Raw genomic sequence first — 22,293 nt, 5'->3', positions numbered from 1 at the left:
AGGCAATACATTACATTTTACTAACTTAAATAATACTTAGTTCTTTGTTAAGTGCTTGAAAAAAGTCTGTGGTGAGATCTTTCTAATGGAATTTTCAGAGCATTCAATTTTACAGCAAGATTTTATGGCAATTCTTGGATTAGAAAATGTTTTCTGGCTGTATTCCTGGAATCTGTGGGTGAGCCAGTGCTTGAAGGAGGGGTCCCATAGTCTGGTTGCTCTGTATATCCCTGGGTGCGGTGTCTTCCTTTAATGCCTCAGCCACCTGAGCTGCAGTGACCCTGAGATCAACAGAGAGAGCTCTTTGTGGCTTGTTCGCACAAAAAGACCCCTCCCTCTTTCCCCCTGTAAACTCCCATCACCCAGCTGTTTGAAGGTAAAAATTCTACAATAAAACAAGTTCTTTTAATTTATTGCCTTTAACGTCTATTAAATTGAAATGGATGTGATATAATATGGAAAGAAATTATTTTAGAGCTGAAATATTCCCCATGTTTAGAAAAATAAGGAAAGAGAACAAATGAAACAAAATATGGGGCTCTCAGATACCACTAAAAAAAAAAAATTAGGAGGCAGCATTCAACTCTTGAATGAATAAAAGAATTAATGAATGAAGAAATGAATTAACATGAAGTGAGGGCATTTTTAAAAAATAAAATCAGTTTCAGTATTGCCCAGGCCATTCTGCCTGAATGTGCAGTCATGATTTGGAATAAATTTTGTGCCTGGGGAAATGCCTGGCATGAGACCTTTTAAAATATTTATTGAATGGATAGATGAATAAGAAGGAAATGGAATGCATTACAAAATAACCTCAATGATAAAAAAAAAGAATAGGATCTGCCTTAGGGCTCATCTACTAAAAACTACACTGTTCTTTCACTACATATACACCTGCTCTGTGATAAGCAATATGGAAGATCTAAGTGCACATTCTAGAAAGGGGCTAGACATTAATCAAACAACCACAGACTATTATAAACAATGAAAAAACTGCTATGCGGGATAAGAATCTTTTTTTGCAGTGCTGGGGATTGAACCTGGGGCGTTCTACCTCTGAACTGCACCCTCAGCCCTATTTTTTATTCTTTACTTGGAAACAGGGTCTCACTGAGTTGCAAAGGTCCTCATTAAGTAGCTGAAGCTGTGATCCTTGAACTGTGATCCTCCTGTCTCAACCTCCCAAATGCTAGGACCACCACGCCTGACTGGAAAAAATCTTATGCTTAGATACTGACCAATGTAGTGTGAGATGAGTAGGGGAGTAGAGGAACTTGAGATCATCTGCACACAGACATTCAATCAGCCATGTCCATGGCTTCACCCTCCACAGAGTCAACCCACTACAGTTCGAAAATATTCAAAAAAAGGAAAAATTGGCCCATAATGAATGTGTACAAACATTATTCTTGTTTTAGCTCATAAACAAGTTTATAACATAAACATAAACATTATAAGCTCTCTAATAGCATTTACATTATATTATAAATAATCTAGAGCTGATGTAAAGTAGAAGGGTGAGTATTTAGTACAGGTTATATGCAAGTACTGGGCCAGTTTATATAAGGAACTTCTCAGATTTTTTGCATCTGCACAAGGTCCTTGAACCATGGATGCTGAGGAACAGCTGTGTTCTTATGAAGCAAATTAAGCAAATGTAGTTTCCATTTACATCTGTATGTACTTATAAACTCAAATGTAAGAATTATTTGTTCAAAGATGACTAAATTTTCCTTCAGAGTTTTTAGTGGTGTGCTGACTACCTAGCACCTTTACATAAGAAATTATCTAAAAAATTTGCCATTATTTATTATTATTATTATTATTATTATTATTGTTGTTGTTGTTGTTGTTGTAGGAACACTTAGCACTAGAGCTAACCTAGTAATAATTTTTTTGAAGATTTAAAGAAGTTTATTAGAAAGATAGAAATACAGAAAATAGAAATACAGCCCCATGCCAAAATGGCATGAGGGGGTGACTCGAAATGAATACACCCCCTAGTAATAATTTTTAAGTGTACAATGCAGTATTGTTAGCTTAGGCAAAATGTTGTATAGTAGGTCTCTAGACTTTATTCATCGTTCAAAACTGAAACTTTATACCCATTCATTCACAACACCAATATCATGTAAATGGTATTCATGAATAGCCCAGGCAAGTAGCTTTGATGCCATGATTACATATTCGAATGCTCCTAACACGCACAATGCTAGAAATTCTCACAAGTAGTTGCTTCTTTGGATCAAGGCATTTCTCAAGTGTTTCTCCACAGGATATTAAAATGTTACTTGGGAAGGAAAATGAGGTAAGGAGAACAAAAGTAAGTCTCTGAAAGGCCAAGTTAAAACCATACAGGTCTTCTTAGAGATCTACTAGGCTGGCATCTTTATACATTTCTCACAGTTAATGAGGGTGTTTCTCACTGGTCCTGACGCCCTCGCAGTACTAGTGTCCTGCAGAATACACTTTTGAAGATTCTTGAAATGTGAATGAGTTTGAGATAAAGGCTGGAATACAGGTGACATGTAGCCCATTGATGTTCTTAACTTTTTTAGTACAACCAATTACTCAATTAACTGCCCTTCTAAAGTATCGTTCTGAGGCGACAGAACATTAGATAGATCAGTTTCATAAGAAGTGAGTGGGAAACGTCCGGGCTCTAGGGGGCTCCGGGGCAGTGTCAGTTGACATGTTCCTAAGCAGCAACAGGAAGGCCGGTCCAACCCTCTGACCTCATCGTCTGGGTCGCGCTCATGTTTAACTCAGGGTAAAAACGGATCTCAGCCCTGAAGTACAAAATCTCCTTTTCAGTACCATTTTGCTCATTCTTCTGGCCATGTGGATGACATAAAACAGATTAAAAGATAATACCTCACAAAAAGTGAATGACTTACTCTTTCCAGTTTGGCTTAATTCTTCTCTCTACACATCTAAACAGTTTCACTTCTGAAAACCCAAGATCCAGAGGAAGCGTGCAAATGTAGGTCCAAATTTCCTAGGTCTAATTGTGTCAAACCTACAATATTAATCTAAAAACCATTAAATGCCATGTGTTCCATCCTCCTCTCTTGGCAAATATACCTTCCTGACTCTTAGAAGGTCAGGTTCAAGCGCTTAATTTGTGAGTAGTAGGGAGGCCTGTACTGACATGAGGTGGGTAGCGGGGAATCACAGGAGTTGGCCTCTGAGTCCTTCTGTTCCATCTCTACTTCCAGGCCTGTTCAGCATCAGGTAGGTTCTCCTGCACAAAGCTGTGTGCACCTGAGCTCACACACTATGCTTGGTCTACACTTTCTCCAATGCCGCCATACACCTTTGATACTCTTGGGCCAGGAACACCTGGGAACAGTCCTGGAAGAAGACTGCGCTGTTGGGTCAGGAAATTCCAGGGACCCCTGAGTATGTGTCCACTCTGCACAGGACACAGTGTTGGTCTTTAAGAAGGGATTCATACCAGAAGAGAGCCGAAGCAAGGTGGGTTTCAGGTAGAGCCTAAGGAGGATTTGGCATTAAGAATAATTCTTCTGTAAGAATCCCACCTTCAAAACCTATAGTATTTACAGCTACTCACTCCCAGACTCGGAGGGTGAAATGATGATGAAGAAGAAGAAGGGTGCTACTTATTTGAATTTAACTACTTCTGAATGCCTCTGGTCAGTTTTTCTTCTTGTTCTCCAAGGTGAGATTACTTCCCTCCTGGGCATTAAAAGGAAAACTCGATCAGTTGTGGGAAAAACCAAACAACAATGTATTTTATCAACCTCAAACTTGTCCCAAGGCTTTCTCCCACACTGTGTTAAATAATAAAAGTCTTTTTAATTGAATTTCTGTGCATGTAGCATATGCTGGGCGATGCAACGCCAGCATCTCAAGCTAAGCAGCAAAATGTTCTTCATAAAAGCATTAGGATCCAGAGGATCATTCTGTGTGCAGGGAGGGAACACAGACCTACAGCAGCTTGAAAACACATGGGAATGGCACTCTGAGATGTAATTGTGAAAACTTGCGGCTATGAGCCGGAGGCAAGAATATTTAGGGTTACAGAATGAAATCTAAATAAAGGAAAGGAGGGGAAGGGAGATGGGAGCCAGGGGGAACACACCGTGCCACAGCTCCATCCATGAAATCAGAGCAATCATGTTTTAATTTCCTGGTGTTCTGGCTACACGGTAGATTCACCAGCCACCATCCTTTAGAGGTGGGGGACAATCGGACCTATCGTGGACCACGGCAGTAACTATGTCAGCAATAACATGGCTTGTGTTTTTGATCCCAAGGATCCTGGAGCTTCAGCAGAGTGGTGACATGGACATCCTGAAGCACAAATGGTGGCCTAAGAATGGGCAGTGTGACCTGTACTCCTCAGTGGACACAAAGCAGAAGGGAGGCGCCCTGGACATAAAGAGCTTCGCGGGGGTGTTCTGCATCCTGGCCGCTGGCATCGTCCTCTCCTGCTTCATAGCCATGCTGGAGACGTGGTGGAGCAAGAGGAAAGGCTCCCGGGTCCCATCCAAAGAGGTACTTGATGAGCCTCGGCTCTGGCTTGAACTGACAAGCAGGCCGAGTCTTCAGGGAGGATGGGCGCAGGGAAGTGGATAGTGGATTGTGGGTGGCCACTGTTTCTTCTTTCTTGGAGGATGGAAAATAAATTAATGGAATGTAAAAATATACAAGGCCAGTACCGGTTCCTATTTTAGGTCACATCAGATAAGTGAAAGCAGACTATAGTATTGGAAAGACTGACAATTTCACCTGCCATCATGGCCTTTGAAATTATCCTGAATCATGGCAGAGACAATAGAGTCTAACTGAATGAATGATTTTCAAAGACCACTATTTCCTTGACCGATTCACAAAGATGCTCACCATTTTATTTCCATTATTGGTTTTACTTGTAGGTGAATTACTTGTGTCTCTAAGACTGGTCCTTAAAAAAAAAAAAAAAAAAAAAACCAGAAAAAACAGTGCTACAGTAATATATATGTATACCAGAATTTTCTCACCACTACTAGAGGCTGCTTCCTTCTCTATACTTGTAGAAGTGTGGAGTGACCCTGTGCCCTTGGCTTTTACATAACCCCAGGCATGCCAAGAAGAATCAGGAAACACCCAGAATTCCATCCACTTTTCTCCTTTTTTCTTAAATCAGCTTAGCTCTAGGGCCATTTTAATTTTATTTATTTTTGTGTGTGTGGTACCGGGTATTAAACCAAGGGACATTCACCCTCTTAACTATACCCCAAGCCCTGTTTGATTTTTATTTTTAAACAAGGTCAAACTGAGTTGATGAGGACCTTGCTAAGCTGCTGAGGCTGGCCCCAAAACTGTGATCTTCCTGTCTCAGCCTCCCAAGTACTGAGATTATAGGTATTAGCCACCACACCAGGTCCATATTAATTTTTTCTAGATATCCAAAAGAATACAGAATGACACATTTCTCATAAAGTAGTACATGCTTTGTTTTCATCATAAGTTATGAAGTTTATAAGTTAATAGAGAAACTATGAAGTTAAACTATTTGATTTATTTCTTATAGGGTTAAACTTATTAAAAAATAAAATTACACTCACTAAATTTTCAGAAGTTGAAATGAAAAAACACCCCAAATTTGTTAAATGGTCTGACTCGATGATGGTTTAGAAGAAAGTTCTACATTTTGTATAACTAGAATTTGGCTGGCTGAGGCCAAGGGCAAATCCTGAGAGGATCTGCTTTAACCCACAAATAAAAATGATTTCTGATTTGCATACAGATTTTTACATGTTAATGTATTCTTTCGAACAAATTGTTTTCTCAAGTAGTCTCAGGATTCCTTCTGACCACCTTATGAGCAAAATTGCTCAGCACCATTTAGAAGGCAAAGCTTGACGTGGCCAAGATACCTCCCGGCTTGCTACCTGTGTGAACGATGATACGTTCTAAATAGGTGGAGAGTGGATTAAAAATTAATCAGGTTTTATTGTAGTGTTTTCTTTGCAGAATAAGCTTTTGGTATCCCTGTTGACACTGATTCAATGCAAAAGATCCCATTAATGCAACATTCTAGCTGAGACTTCATATTCTCAAAAATCTGGAAATTAAGGACTCCCCAAGCTCCTTATATTTTGAATTACTATATGTGGTATTAAATTCTTGCATTATTATATCTGTTGATGGATGACTATATTACAGTTGCTGTGGGAACCATAAAATTATATGTCTCAACCCTCTAAAGTCTCAGTGATAATATTGCATTAATGGATATTTTTATTGGATTTTAAAATGAGAAAGGAGAAGGAAAAACAGTGATGCACATCAAAATATTTTTCACTGAGGAACACTATAATAGCATAATGGGGAAAAAACACATACCCCATTCTAACTCATGACAGCTAACCTAGATCTTATGAACAAATCTCTTCTCTTCTTAAGATTAATAGATATTTTAACCCATCATAAATTTAATTTATTGAGCATGGCTATAAATAAGAGTGATAATATGAACAATTTTATTTCTTACTAGTTCTATTTTTTTTCAAATATTAGGCTTTAATACTCACTTTTAGAGAAAATACTAAGAGATTTATGAGTAGGTTTCATCTTTAAAAATCTGAAGTTTTGCTGTCTTTTTGTTTTTTAAGCATCTTCCTACAAAAACATTAGCGTAACTTAAAACATCTTTGGTTTAGAGCCACTTAGCATAAAACTATCCCTAATTCAAAGTCTGTCACTCATGTATCCTGACTTGAAAGGGTCTCTGAGTGTCCCCACTGACCTCACAATATTGCCTGATGCATACGTTAGATATCTTACACCTACATGTGTGAAACCTCTCAATTAGAAATTGATTTTCCATATCAACTGTTACTCTCTCTAAAAAAAAATCCTCACATATCTCTGGCTGATAAGAAATAATACTTTATCTCTCATTAATACTTTAGTATGAAATAGCATAACATATCCCTTTCTTCTAAGAAAGGAAAGTTAAAGTCAGGACTAAGTGGTAGAAAGAAATAAAAATCCAATTTGAAATAAGATGCTTTCCGGAAAAAAAGAGGAGACATGTATAAAGAAGAGATGGAGGGGGCTGGGAGTTGCCAAAACCATACTTTTCATGTGTATGATTTTGCCTGGGTCTATCTTTTCTAGAAGGGTAATCACTCCTCTACTGCTCTCCTGTCTTTGTAGCTGCATGTGCTATATGCTCATTTTGGAATTTTCACTGCAAAAGAAAAATATTTCTAAAAATCATATTGGTATTCCCAGAAGCTAGCACAGTGCCTGGCTCATATAGGTGCTCAATAAATATTGTTAAATGCATCAACCCCAAAGTTCAGTTAATTACATGTTTTGCTGAACTTTTTTTTCTTTTTTTTTTTTTTAACCATGGAAGCTAGTACTGATGAGAACCTTATTTTCTTTTTCTTCATCTCCAGGATGACAAGGAAATTGACCTGGAGCACCTCCATAGACGTGTAAATAGCTTGTGCACAGATGACGACAGCCCCCATAAACAGTTTTCCACCTCGTCAATTGACTTGACCCCTCTGGACATTGACACTTTGCCAACACGACAAGCACTGGAGCAAATCAGTGATTTCAGGAACACTCACATCACCACAACAACCTTTATCCCAGAGCAGATCCAGACTCTTAGCCGCACACTGTCCGCTAAAGCTGCCTCTGGCTTCGCTTTTGGCAACGTGCCTGAGCACCGAACTGGCCCTTTTAGGCACAGGGCACCTAACGGGGGCTTTTTCAGGAGTCCTATAAAAACAATGTCATCTATTCCCTACCAACCGACTCCTACCCTGGGGCTCAATCTCGGTAATGACCCAGACCGAGGCACCTCCATATGAGGATCAGACAAAAATCTCTTCACTGTTTCTTCGTTAGGACTCCCTTTGCAAGGAGCAACTGTAATATTGTGGGACTAACATGGATGTAACTTTCTTTAAAAAAAAAAAAAATCAGGATTATTAGTAACGATTCCAGTTCTTTCTCTCCACCTTCTCCCTCCCTTCTCTTTCTTTCTCTTCTTCCCTCTCTTCTCATATATTTCCCTCCATATTTTTTTCATTATTCAACTTGTTTCCCCAGAATATAGTATTCTAGGATCCTCTTAGTCTGCTTTTCATATACTGTACTTCAAGTATAGGGAGTGTGTACTGAGTATACTAAAAGTATATGCAGGGTTAATTTGACATCAAGGCCTCTTATGTAACGTTTCTCTATTTTTTAAAAATATGATTGCAATAACTTCAGTCTTTTCACATTTTTCTGCTGCATCTGTAGAAACGCTCCACTGCTGTCGAGTGTCCTTTAACTGTGGACCAAAGGCAACCCCTGCGGTGTTTATAGAAAAATTTCAAGACCATTCGGGCCACATAATATGAGAATGCAGTTTTGTAGGATTACAAAAAAAGCCATTAATATGCCAGTCAAGACTACAGTTAAAACTACTCCTGCACTGCAACAGTGCATATGACCTTTATGTGAGTGTACAGTATTAAAAGTTTTATCTTATGTACAGTAAACTTTATCATCTGGTGGAAACCTCTATTGTGTTAAATAACTTAGTATCTCATATATATACATATATATGCACCTATATAATGTGTGTATATATATAAAAAGGCAGCCATTGCTATTGCAATTCATTTAATAAAGCTTTAGTTTAAGAAGAAGTATTGTATACAGGAACCATGTATAGTGCAGGAGGCCTTTTCTGTTAGAAAAGGCAGGTTGCTTTAATGTTATTCTGACTCGCGTTGTTTGCCGACAGAGAATATTTTATACTTTTGTTATTAAAACATCCAGGGCGATTTAATATTTGTTCCTAGATGTAACTCGTTGGAGTAGGTCCTGCATTTGTTATTCGGCAGTGTATAAAGCTAACCTTGATAATTTTACTTTTAATTAATTATCTACATGGAAAATGCTATTAGCGGAATCACATCCACTACAGCACGTAGAGCTCGCTTGACAAGAGTTTAAACATAGATGGTTGAAGGTGAAAGATCCTCTTCCGAAGCAGTAAGCCAATCGATAGGACAACTGCGGCTGGGGAGGAGTGGGAGCCCTTCAGAAGTACTGATGTGGCCTTAATTATGTTATACATTATCCTAAAGGAAAAACGTAGTAACCATATCGGGCTCTCATCTCAACCCCCTTTTTTATTCAGTTCTATTTGGAGGAGTTATGTACTTTTGACATTAGTGCCAAGTGTGTAGAGGGGTGACAGCAAACACAGTGCCTCTTTGTGCACGGCCCTTTTAAAGTAGCATTCTTATCTGTTAGAAGCGTAGAATGAACTTCGTTTGTAATCCTTAAATTAAAATGTGGTAAGTAGGAAGCAAGAACTTATCCTGTGTTTTTACGCAGCCATACACTTATTTTAATCTAATTCATTCCGTGGCTAGGATTGATATAGGACTCAACCAATGTGATTTGCTTTAGGAGAAATTAAGAGGTATATTCTTAAGGTATATTATATTTTGATGCTAATTCTGTTCTGGGGAGCATCTTGTACTGTCACTGTTTTTGTACTAAATCTTCAAATATTGTCTACTGTGTAAGGCAGAAAAAATTTCTTATCATGCAAAAACCATTTTGTTTCCAGGGTAACAAGTACCTAAGTGCATGCACAACTTGTTTTCCCTTGTAACGTCCATGATCTCATTCACAACTCTGATTTTAAAACAAAACAACAAAAAAATCTTTACAACAAGCTATATAGGGACATACCAGATGTTGCAGTGATTTTAGCTACCAACAAACTGTTAACCATGTACAATATTTAAAATAGGCTTATTTTGATGTATTGCCTATTATACAAATACACAAAACATTTTTGGAGGCCTCAGTTATGAGTGGCAGAGCTTTCTGTGTATAATTTGTCTACATAATTTGTCTAATAAAAATGTTTTCTAAACTTGCTCTCATACTCTTGAAGTCTTAACTGTTAGAGTTGAAAAAATGCTTACTCTTTCACTGATCCATCTGAATTTCTCTTAAAAAAAGAACTGTCTTGAGTTGAAGCATCAAACACATTAAGTTCCACTAGCAAAACTATGCCAAAGTGAGTAGCTTTCTAAAAACCATACTAAATGGATGTCCTAAACCAATGGAAGGCTACTTCTCTGCTGTTTGAGACTATATGAATCACCAATATATTTGCTTATCTTCATGAATGTCTCTGTGGCACTTTGGGGGAGAGATTTATCCTGTTTCATGGAAACAATGTAACCATTATAAAAACAGCAGGTTAAGGACTTATTATGTTAAAAAAGAAAAAAATTAAGGTTAACTCAGATTTTCTTTATTAAAATTGTTTTGCTGTTAGAGAAATAGTTATCATGCAGAATTTTTAATTTCGAAATTCATTCAGACTCAGATTATTTCTAACATAGTGGTCACTTTCTACTTTTGAACAGCAATATTTAATTCTTTTAGCATCTAACCCACTGAATGGAGATATAGAGAAAATATTATATATACATATACATGGAAAATATAATCCAGATTAAAATACCTGCTGTTCTAAAATCCCATCAAATACAGGTTTTGAACTGCAGAACAGGGAGGAAATTTTGCAATCTAGACAAACTTCTTCGGTTTATAAATCAGGGAACATACGATATGAAGAAGCTATGGCCTACTCAAAGGTTTAGCAACCTGATACTTGACACTGGCTGTCTACCTCTGCCAGTCACATTTATACAGGTCCTTACGGGCTGTGAATCAGTGATGACTGCACCTGCTCCTCCCACCATGCCAGGCAGAAAATCTTAAGAACCTTCCCTCTTCACTTGGGGCCAGGTAGATGACTGACCCAGCTGTTCCTTCTGCAACTAGGGTAGCACGTGTCACCTGTGACTTGCCCAAGTCCACAGCTAGAGGCAAAATAACACCAGGTCCCAAAGGAGGCACTAGTTCCTTTGGCTTGGTTAGCGCCACTTAGACTTTGCTCTGTCAATACAAGACAAATACTTTTACCCAAGTCATTTTATTCTACTCGAATGTCTGGTTTATTTCCCGGGTGAGTCATCACAATTTCTGGTTGTCAAGCTTTGGCCACATCAGAACTGGTGCACAGGTTTTGCTTGAGTCATACATTCATAGAAAGTTGTAAGACCTCCTTTCTTCCTATACATACTAACCTAAAGGTAATTTGTTATTTTCTTAATTATGTTAATTTTTCATCTCCTTTAGTTTGGGATTGACTGTCACCCGAATAAATACATTTAAAAATAGACTTTTCTGGATGGTACTTTGCTTCATCATTAAAAAGAAAAAAGAAAAAAGAAAGATGAGATGATCCATTTACCCTCCCTAAAACCTTCTAGACCACACAATTGAATAACAGATTACTATTATTTTATAATCAGAATTTTTCTGGCAAAACACATTATGGATTATGAGAAGAGTAACTATCAGGAAGCTAAAAGTGTATGTGCTATTAACCTGGGTTTTATCCTTAAATATAAATCTCACAATGACTCGCTAAAATTCACCTTCTTTGTATTTTTATTTCTAAAATGAAATCCTATAGCCCACCCTTATGATCAGATATGGATAAATGGCTAACAATCAGAACTATAATGATTATTTCAACAAACTTTAGTAGTGATCCGCTCAATAAATATTTTAGTTAACACCCTCCTCTGAGGTAGTATATATGAGTTTCCTTGTATAAAAATGACTTTCCTGACACTGAAAATCAGAAATTAAACCTATTATTTATGTTAGATTTGACTACTTAACTAAATTGCATTAGTTTCCAGAGAACCGATTGTGTGAAAGCCACTGTACTGAGCAGTTGAGCAGACAGCTCAGAGGATGCCTATGTTTGGTGCTGGGTCTAGATGTGTTCTACCACCTAGCTCCATCCTTGCTGTGTGTTGACATGCAGAATACAGAGGCCACCTCACAGGTTCCCTGAAGTGATAGAATGAGTCACCCCAAACCAGGACAGTCCTTTGGGGTCCAAGGATGAGAGCAATCCATCCTAGTGGATTTAAGTGCATCTTAGGTCCATGCCACTTACACAAAGAAGACTTGGAAATTTTCCTAGAAGCCAGATCGTATCCAAATTTTCAGAAATATATGTCACCACCAGCCACAGACAAACCACTATCTAACCCTTTATCCTTCTCAAAACCAGCAAACCACTGTGACTGGCTTCTACCCTCTGGTGTGCATGTTGGAATACTACAGACCAGAATAAGTCATCAGTCATGATAGCTAGAGATTTGGAGCATTTCAGACCACTTGCTTCAAAGGGACCAAACATTTCTATTCAGGCTCTTTTTCATTGTTGCAATTAAGGCTCCTGATCACCTTTTCATTCTGAGATCTAAGATACAGGGCGGCCTATGAGCCCGATGAACGTAAAGTTTTCTTTCCCCATGCTGTCCACCACGGAGACAGCCTCACCACTACCACCACCGCCACCACCCTTCCAGAACATTAGAAACGTCGTGGTTTTGCTCTAGTGTACGGAGCTGCAGAGGCATAGAACAGTTAAACCACATGAGGATTCCATCACCACAGGGATTGAAGTGGACTATAGCAGCTATCTCTCATTCCCACACCGGAATTTTACAAACTCCAATTTCTTCATAGTATTCACTTGCTTTTCTTTCCAACAATCATTCCAATTTGGGAATTTTCTTCATATCTAAAGTTTTTATCCTGACTTACTATTACATGCAACTTTAGACCAAGTGCCACCTTTCAATTAATTTTGCGCATTTCCTAGAATTATTTTTCAGAATGGAGAAGAGAAGCTGGCTATGGTATCTGGATATATTCCTGACTGTATGCTATCAATGTGTCTATTTATTCTTTGTGAGGAGTGAAAACCTGGCTTTTTGTGTTTGGGATTTTCGGGTTTTGTTTTTTGGGGGGTTTTTTGGTTTTTTTTTTAAGAAACCCCATTGGTCCCCACCTTGCAATTGGCAGTATATATTTCAAAAGTCTCAAACCATCCATGATATGATAAAAAATTTATAAAATTTCAAGACAACATTAATTCTCATTAATTAAAAACTAATTAAACCCTCATAACAGCTGCCTTAGAACGAGAAACATATGTCACTAAATCAAAGAATGATACCATGTCAAAACCAGAGATGAGATGAAAATATTGCTTTTAATAAACACTGCCTGTCACAGATCTAAAATATGAACAGAAGGGAAACTTAAATTTTTAAAAAGGTTACATTTTATGTTTTAAATTTAAGCTGCTGAAAATTTGTAGAATTAAGTAGCTACTTATGGGGCTATTTTTTAAATTGTACATCAATATTATTTTTTAAACTCACACAGATACACATATACAAAAATAATATATAACTTTATATAACTTCCTGAAATTAAAAATAAAGACTACTATACTAAAAAAAAAAACTAGTTCTTCTAATATATAATAATGTTCAATTTGCAACAATTTTAAGTTAGGTAGCACTGTCAGGATCACACCTGTTTCCTAGATTCACGGGGTACCAGTATATGTCTCACACTTGATGAATAAGTACCTGATAGTTAATTTAATTTGATTAATTTATTTATTTATTTTAGTTTATTTAATTTCTTTCCAAAGTTACATTAAAGTTGACTTTAAAATTAATGCTAGCCCTCTATTAATATCTGTTTATAAGAGTTAGCTATAAGATTTATTGTTAGGAATAAAAATATGCAACCAGGCGTGGTGGTGCATGCTTGTAATCCCAGTACTGGGGAGGCCAAGACAGGTGGATCACAGCCTTGGCTACTTATGAGGCCCTCTGCAACTTGGTGAGACCCTGTTTCAAAATAAAGAATAAAAAATAGGGTTGGGGTTGTAGCTCAGAGGTAAAATGCTCCTGGGTTCCATCTGTAAAAGAAAAAAGAAAAAAGAAATAAATTAAGTTGAAAATGGAGTTTACATATATTTGGCACATCTCCTTTGACTTTTTCCTCCTGGAAACACTGAATAAATAATATGCTCGAGTACTTCTCTAGGTACCATCTAAAATAGCTTTGAACATTAGTTGTTTGATGAATTAGAGCTGATATTTACTTGTTATCATTGACACTAAATACCTAACACAGAGCTTCATTCACATGTAATGTTTTTTAATGAGCACAATACTTCCTTCCAAATTAACACGCTAAAAATGAAAATTAAAAACAAGTAAGCAGCACAGCAAGACACACACAAAATTGGGACTCCCAGATTCAATTCTATATGACTAAGCAGTGAAAAACTGATTCATTGCTCACTTGCTCAGATGTCTCCATGGAAATGTCATGTTAAGAAGATGGTTCATAAATTAAGTGACATGTGTGAAAACACATCCCTCACGTACGGCCTCCCAAGCGTTTGTGTGTCCAACAGCTCAATCACCAACACTTAATATCTTTAATTAATTACCTCGTGGTCAGATCATTAAATGAAGATTTTAGTCCTTACTCCATGATAAAGACTTCTGTTTCCCTTTTTGCAAATATTAGTGCATATCATTAAAGCAAAACTGCAGGAAAAGAGGTTATTAGGAATAAATCAGTCACATGAGATCGATCAGTTCTTTGACAAATACTTTCTGAACACTTACTATGAATGTGACATCCTAGGGCAGAGTTTTCCTCACTGATGGACGAGACCCACCTCTAGGCCACCAGTGTGCTGAGGTATCAATTCCTTCATTTCTCAAGGTAGTAGAGTACACCCCGGGGCTGGAATTCTTCCCATATAGTTTTTTTGGGGGGGGTTTTGGGGAGAAGGGGTGGCACTGGGGATAGAACTCAGAGATAGTCTACCTCTGAGCTAGATCCCACAGCCTCATTTTATTTTTATTTTTTTATTTTGTTGAGGGTCTCACTAAGCTGCTAATGCTGGCCTCAAAACTGTGATCTTTCTGCCTCTGCCTCCCAAATACTGAGATCACAGGCATGAGCAGCATACCTGATCCATGCATAGTTCCTGTGCCTGGTATGTTCTCTCGGAAATTCCAAAGCTGCAGAAATTAAAAAAAAAATCATTTGAAAAAGATATATAAAAATCTGCAGTATAAATAACATCAACAGACATGAATATACATTCTATGGTGACTCAGGATATATTGAATCATCAAATTGGTGATGCAGAAAAATATCCTATGCCGGGCGTGGTGGCGCATGCTTGTAATCCCCACGCTTGGGAGGCAGAGACAGGAGGATTGCAATGGTTCGAAGCCAGCCGTGCTGGCTTAAGAGACCCTGTATATATATATATTAGGTCTTAGGTCTGGGAGTGTAGCCCGGAGGAAGAAGGGTTTGCAGGAACCCCAGTGCCATAAGAAAGAAAGAAAGAAAGAAAGAAAGAAAGAAAGAAAGAAAGAAAGAAAGAAAGAAAGAAAGAAAGAGAGAGAGAGAGATGGAGAGAGAGAGAGAAAGAAAGAAAGAAAGAAAGAAAGAAAGAAAGAAAGAAAGAAAGAAAGAAAGAAAGGAAAATATCCTATAAGAAAGGAAAAAGAAAAATGAAGGCAGTGTTTCTTGGGCTGATTTCATGCAGTAAGTGGAAATTTAGCAGAATCACAGAGAACAAGGAAAGGCCAGATGAACACTTTTGTACTGGAGAACTCAGTACAGTTAGAGGCTGGAGGATAGGATAGAGTGCTGGGAGCTGGGAGGAGCAGCAGAGCAAGGCGTCTGGGAGCAGCCAGAGGTCAAACCTCGGTGAAACTGTGGGAGCCTAAAGGCTGAGCTCTAGGGAGTGTACCCATCCCTGTTCTTCATTCACATACTCAGCATGGGTTACAGGTCCCTAACGTGAGCAAGACACTTCTCCAAGTTGGAGAAAACCCGTGAAAACCCAAAATCCCTGACCGCTAGGAGTTTACAACCAACTGGGAAGACAGGCAGTAAGCAAATGAAAATAAGTAAAGAAGAGGAATTGGAAGGCCAAGGTGGAAGTGGGGATTTTCTGTTTTAATTAAGGCAGTCAGAGGTCTCCCTGACAAGTTGGCATTTGATTGGAGCTTTAAATGAGGCGAGGGAGTTAGTCATGTTGCTTTCTGGGGAAAGAATATTGCAGAGTTTGAGAGCAGGCAGTAAAAGGCTCTAAGCCAAAAGTGTGCCAGGTGTACTTACAGAACAGCAAGGTGATGGATATGAATGGACCAGAGAGAGCTAGTGAGAGAAAGAGCTCCAGAAAACGAGGCTTTGTTAGATACTGCAAGGATGTGGATGTCTTTGAGGGATAGGAAACCACTGGAGTGTCTTGAACAAAATAGAAAGCCTATTATTACTTCTAACGGTAGTAACATATAATCACAAAGCCAGATACAAATTAATCTTAGCCGGGCATTGTGGTGCACGCTTGTAATCCCCGTGCTTGGGAGGCTGAGACGGGAGGATCGCGCAGGTTCAAAGCCAGCCTCAGCTACTTAGTGAGGCTCTCAGCATCTTAGTGAGACCCTGTTTCCAAATAAAATATAAAATAGGTCTAGTATTGTAGTCCGGAGATAGAAAGCCCCTGGGTTCCATCACCAGTACCATAATAAATAAATAAAAGTAATCTTAGACTCATAATAGCTGCCACTTCCCCACACGCACCTTTGGGCCTAGATATTTGCCACCATTTATTGCTTACTGGGGTGCTTCAGAAAGATGAAACTGGTAATATCTCATCAAGTGGAAGAGGAAAGAGGCCAAATAAAAGTATTATGCAATATTTTAACTATGAGCCAAACTTCTGAGTCTAAAACAGAAAGACGATAGAGATGGTCGGTACATTTTGAAGGAAGAAAAAAGGGAACTTGAAGAGTAGTTGAGTAGTGTAAGAGGGAGAAACAAGCCAAAGGTGAGGAACTTCCAAATTCAGATGCTAAAAGGGTGAAAATAAGTTTACCAAAAAGTAGTAAAGTCAGAACTCTAATTAAGTTAATATCTCCTTAAGCTGGGTGATTTAGGGAAGAGACCAGAGTTTATTCTTTCACTGGGATTGTGAATGATGGATTCTTAACAGGTGCAAGAGACCTAAGAGACCATCACAGGCCATGATTTTTAAATGGTGTCCCTAAAGTTCCCGGGGGTTTTCTCCAAATGTATGGAGATGCAGCTGGGCTGAGGTGAGACTCGCTGGGCCTCCGTCAGAGCTGCTCAGCTTCCATCTCTTCATACTTTCAACTTCCAGTGAAGATTTTCTCACCCTCAGGATAACACACTACAGACAAGTGACCAACACCGTGATGCAGCTGTTTCCTGAGGCAGCCCATTCAGCTTCCACATTTCTATTGTCTAGTTGCTAGATTCTCCTTCCTTACATGTCGTGTCCCTAAGGCTCCGTCCTGCAGAGCCCCAGGAAAGAACACACAAACGCCGAGTCTGTTGATGATGCTTCCTCTTTAATGCTTCCCCTCTTTAATGCTTTCCGTTCAATGTGCACAGCAGGCAAATATATATCAGTCTCATAACCCCTCCCTCATCAGTCCACCAACCCCAAGCTTCCCACAGCTAGGGCATGCACATTTCTAACCCTCTCATAGGCGGGCTGGTGGTAGCACGAGGCGCTGCGTCACTGATCATCCGTAGGGCGCCTGATAGGGCTCACTGCGCAGGCTCAGGGCACCACCAGCCTCGTGAGCCTCGTGACTTGGCAACATGCCTAGGCGCCATCTTGAGCCACTGCCCCATCCCGGTCTAGCAGAGCGGGCCCCGACACTTACATTTGGTCTTTGTCCTGTATTAAAAGCTGCTGTCGCTGGGCATGGTGGCACATGCTTGTAATCCCTGCGCTTGGGAGGCGGAGACAGGAGGATCACAGTTCGAGGACAGCCTCAGCTACTACTTAGTGAGGCCCTTCACAACTCAGTGAGACCTGTATCAAACATAAAAAGGACTAAAAATAGGGCTGGGGTTGTAGCTCGTAGGTAGAATGCCCCTGGGTTCCATCCCCAGTACCCCCCCCCAAAAAAAAAAAAAAGCTGCTGTCTATTGGTTCTTTGAAACACTACAGAACAAGACATCCCACATCCCCTTTTTCTACAAAACACTGATTATGTGTCTCATATGGCAAAGAACCATAAATGACCAAACTGTCATTTGATACGGTAACACTGATACAAAATTTATAACTGGGAGTTGAAATAGACCCAATATCCCCAGTACCCTCAAAGAGGGAAAGAGCTAGAGCAAGGTCTTCTTGAATTTGGCTCATGAGAACCATGAATAGCTGAAAAGAAATCAGAGCTGTTTTCAAATACAGACTTGTCATAGGCCAGGAACACACTGAAGTTAGCCCAAATGTTACAAACACCTGCTGTGTACTATAAATCAAATCACATACCTCTGAAACTAATTACATTTAGTTCCCAAAAACTGATGTGTGCTTTTACTTCTGAGCTTATTTCAACTTGAGAATTCAGAAAGCATTTGCTAACACTGTCACAAGCGCTACGGCGGCCAAGAGGTAGGTCTGAAGTAATTCACCATCACCAGCTTTACCCCTGGTGTGTAAAAGGTGAGCTCTTACCAAACAGATGCCATCAAAACAACTCCTTGATACCAGTACTTGGATACTGGAAGATCACAGGTTCAAGGCCAGCAGTGCATGGTAACTTAGCAAGACCATTTCAAAATAATGAGGACTGGGGTATAGCTCAGTAGTAAAGTATTCCTGGTTCCATCCCCAGACCCGCAAAAAAAAAAAAGAAAAAGAAAAGAAAAAAAAAAGCCAAAACAAGCCGAGCGTGGTGGCTCACGCTTGTAATCCCTGTGCTTGGGAGGCAGTGACAGGAGGAGCGCGCAGGTTCAAAGCCAGCCTCGCTGGTTTAAGAGACCCTGTTTCCAAATAAAAATATAGAAAATAGGTGTCTGGGGTTGTAGCCCAGAGATAGAAGGGTTTCCAGGAACCCCAGTACCACACACACAAAAAAAGCCCACAACTACTTGGATTTCATTTTAAATCTTGCCTGCTGGCTTTACCTAGAAACATTGTGGTCATTATAATGGCCCCCTTTTAAGAGGTCAAAACTGATTTCCCACTTCTAAGGAAATAAATCTCATATACCAAATATAAAACAAAAAATAGATAGTATATTTCTTTAGGAAATAAAATAAGTTTGTCAAAATCTGCTTTTCACATTATTGAAGGGTGTATTTCCTAGCCAGTCATGGTGGTATATGCCTATAATCCCAGTACTTAGGAGCCTGAGACAGGAGAATTCTAGCTTTAAAGCCATCCTTAGCAACTTAGCAAGATCTTTTTTCAAACTTAAAAGGTATTTTTAAAGGTTGGAGTGTAGCTCAGATAAACCTCCTGGATCAATCCACAGTGTCTCCCCCACAAAAATGAATTTATTTTCATTCATTTTGCCCACAACCATATATATATAAACCAGGACACAGACACTCAGACACACACACTAATATCCTATAGAATAGTATACCAATTGTGCACACATGCTGTGTGCTGTAACACCTGCACAATGTAAGAGTTCTTCCGTCATTGGTGGGGGCACATATTTCTGAGCTTCAATTAATAAAACACACAGCTTGTATCCTCAGCTAGAATCACGCCATGTGTGGGGATGGTCAACCTTTTCTCACCTGAAGAAGCAAGGGGCCAATTCAGCTTCAGTTCCTGGCCCTTGCAGGCCATTGTTTATGTTCTCCTAAGTATCAGTGATGGAATGGAAGGGTGTAATGACCACACTGAGGCACAGTGCTAGGCACCACCTATGTGTTTCACTCCACTTACACAATAATTCTCTAGGTTTGCTATTATGGACGCTAATTAAGCAGATGAAGCTAGGAGTGGTGGTGCACACCTGTATCTGGAAACTGAGAAGGGAGGATGGAAGGTGGAGACAAGCCTCAGCAACTTAGTGAGACCCTACTTCAAAATAAAAAATATATTAGGGCTGGAGATGTTGCTTGGAGGTAGAATGAGCCTAAGTTCAATCCCCAGGACCACAAAACAAAAACTAATTAAATAGATTAAAATATAAAACCCGAGACTCTAAAAAGCTAAGTAATTTGACCAAGGCCATCCAGTAAGTAAGTGACCAAAATAGAATTCAAACTGCCACCTCTCCAACTCAGAAACCAATGCTCTTCCATCCCAACCAGCTGTGCCTGGGCTCAAAGAGACACGGCAATAATTCACCCTTCTGTAGTCGCTCACTCTGGGAGGGCTGTGCACAGTGACCCATAAAATCACCTGGTCACTAGTTGAGTACACTTTTGATACAGAAACCATAATGATAAATAAAATTTCATTTAAAAAATGACTATCAGTGATACATGCATCATAGTTGCTTAGAAAATAGAGAGAGATTCAGGCAATATCCTGCCAGATCCACAGCACACTGCTCAGACACTAGCAAGCCTGCCTGTCCATCTCTCTGCTAGTGACATCAGCAAATTTTCTGGTCTTCTTTGCCTCTTCCTTAGAGTCCCTCTAATAGAAACACAAGAAAATTAACCCCTACTAAATCCGCTTGCATAATGCTTTAACACCTGAACCCCCTTTCCTAGCCCTACTGCGATTCGTCAAGTTTAAATACATTCATTCTCTTCCGGGAACAGCTGCAATAGATCTCCCTAGCTTCACTCTTCCAGCTCATATCTCTCCTATCCACTTGCAAGATACTCTTACCACATTACTTCTCAGGCAGTGTTGCTCTGTGTTTAATTCTGCCCATGTTGTTTCTATAGTCTACTAACTAATGAGCCAGGACCACACCTGATATCTCTTCTGAGTTCCTTGGGCAGAAAACCCTACAACAGCCTCCACAGAGCAGCCACATTTGAGCAGAGAAAGTAAGATTTTGATAATTTGGGGTATAAAGATATACTGTAAAAGCAAAGCACGAAAAGGAAATAGGAAGATATAACAAAAACAGAAGGCAGAAAATAAGGTTATTTGGCTTAAGAGTGGAAGGCCGGGCGTGGTGGTGCACACTTGTAATCCCAGCATTTGGGAGGCCGAGACAGGAGGATCGCGCAGGTTCAAAGCCAGCTTCAGCTACTTAGTGATGCCCTTTGCAACTCAGTGAGACCCTGTTTCCTAATAAAGAATAAAAAATAGGGCTGGGGGTGTCACTTGGAGGTAGAATGCCCCTGAGTTCCATCCCCAGTACCGCAAAAAAAAAAAAAAAAAAAGAGTGGCGATTCTATGGAGACAGACTGAAGACAAGAAGAAAGTACTGGCTTGTTGATGCATTCGATGATATTTTGAGAGTCCCAACACACACACACACACACACACACACACACACACACACACACATGCTTGTGCATGCACACACACTAGACATTGCAGACATATAATATGCAAAGACTCTCAAAGCTATTATAGAAGAGATGGCATGTATATGCATAACTACAGCATAAGGCAAAGTATGATGTGCTCCATAAAAGCGACACGACTTACTATAGGAAATCAGAGAAGGGAGAGTGATTCTCTTCTAGACATCCTTTTACTGAAATGCAGCTGTAACTACCATTTAAAATGAGCTATGATCAGTACTAAAATGTAGTCCAGAGTATTTTGAGAATTCAGAGAAAGGCAAGATCTTTTCTTACTGCAGTGATAAAATATCTATGTGGAGAAGACAGTTTTGGAGCTGGTGCTTAAAAACAAGGTAATTTCCACATGTGTAGGAAAAGGCTTTTTTAGGCAAAGGAAAAGATATGATCCAAGTCTCAGAGAAGGAAATCACAGAGTATATTTGAGAAAGATCAGATAGTTTGGTTGGAACATATGGCCCATGAAGAGCAGTAAGGAAATAATATGACAATACTATAAAAATCAAAGCCAACCACCTACCTAATGTTTGAGTTTCAGCCCTTTTACAACCTGTTCCATTTTGAACAGCTGCAAGTATTAGAAATGTGATGGTGTTTACTGTCTACTAGGGAAGACACACAATTTAACGGGCAATGACAATAAATTGTGGCAAGTGCTAGGGTAATGGAAATGAAAGGTGATTTGCAACCCAGAACAGAGCTATGAAAAGCTCCCTAGAGGATCTCAGTCCAAATTAGACCCTCTAGACTATTAAGAGTCAGCCAGCAAGGCAAACAGGTGTAGTCTGACCAACAGACAAGCATTTGCGAAGACCTGAAGCCAGATGGAAGACTTGTCTCAGGGACTGAAAATTGTCAAGTTGGGCTGGAATTTAGAACAAAAGAAAAATTCCCAGAGAATAAAAGGAAGAGGCAAGGTGCAAGCCTGGAAATGCTTCATAAACCATGTTAAAGAATGTGTATTTCTAAAGAATAACATTCCAGGGTTCATTAGGAGTCCACTGAGGAGATTCAGAAAGTAGTGACCTGATC

At 39.3% G+C, this 22,293-nt stretch overlaps 1 protein-coding gene across 3 annotated transcripts in view; it reads left to right on the top strand.

The window, feature by feature from the left end:
* GRID2 (glutamate ionotropic receptor delta type subunit 2) overlaps positions 1-22,293 on the top strand; it is a gene marked incomplete at both ends in the record, with an annotated part of 1,485,932 nt that overhangs the window by 1,437,906 nt on the left and 25,733 nt on the right. For 2 of the 3 annotated variants that reach the window (XM_080697616.1, XM_080697614.1), the window contains 2 exons: positions 4,281-4,521; positions 7,419-7,981. In XM_080697616.1, coding sequence (XP_080553742.1) covers positions 4,281-4,521; positions 7,419-7,841 — 664 coding nt within the window. Of the gene's footprint in view, positions 1-4,280; positions 4,522-7,418; positions 7,982-22,293 lie in introns of those variants that run through there. The other variant, XM_080697615.1, reaches the window with a different exon arrangement.

Source organism: Muscardinus avellanarius, assembly GCF_963383645.1.
Source record: "Muscardinus avellanarius genome assembly, chromosome: 6".
NCBI classification, from domain to species: domain Eukaryota; kingdom Metazoa; phylum Chordata; class Mammalia; order Rodentia; family Gliridae; genus Muscardinus; species Muscardinus avellanarius.
This window is presented reverse-complemented; position numbering and strand designations above follow the sequence as displayed.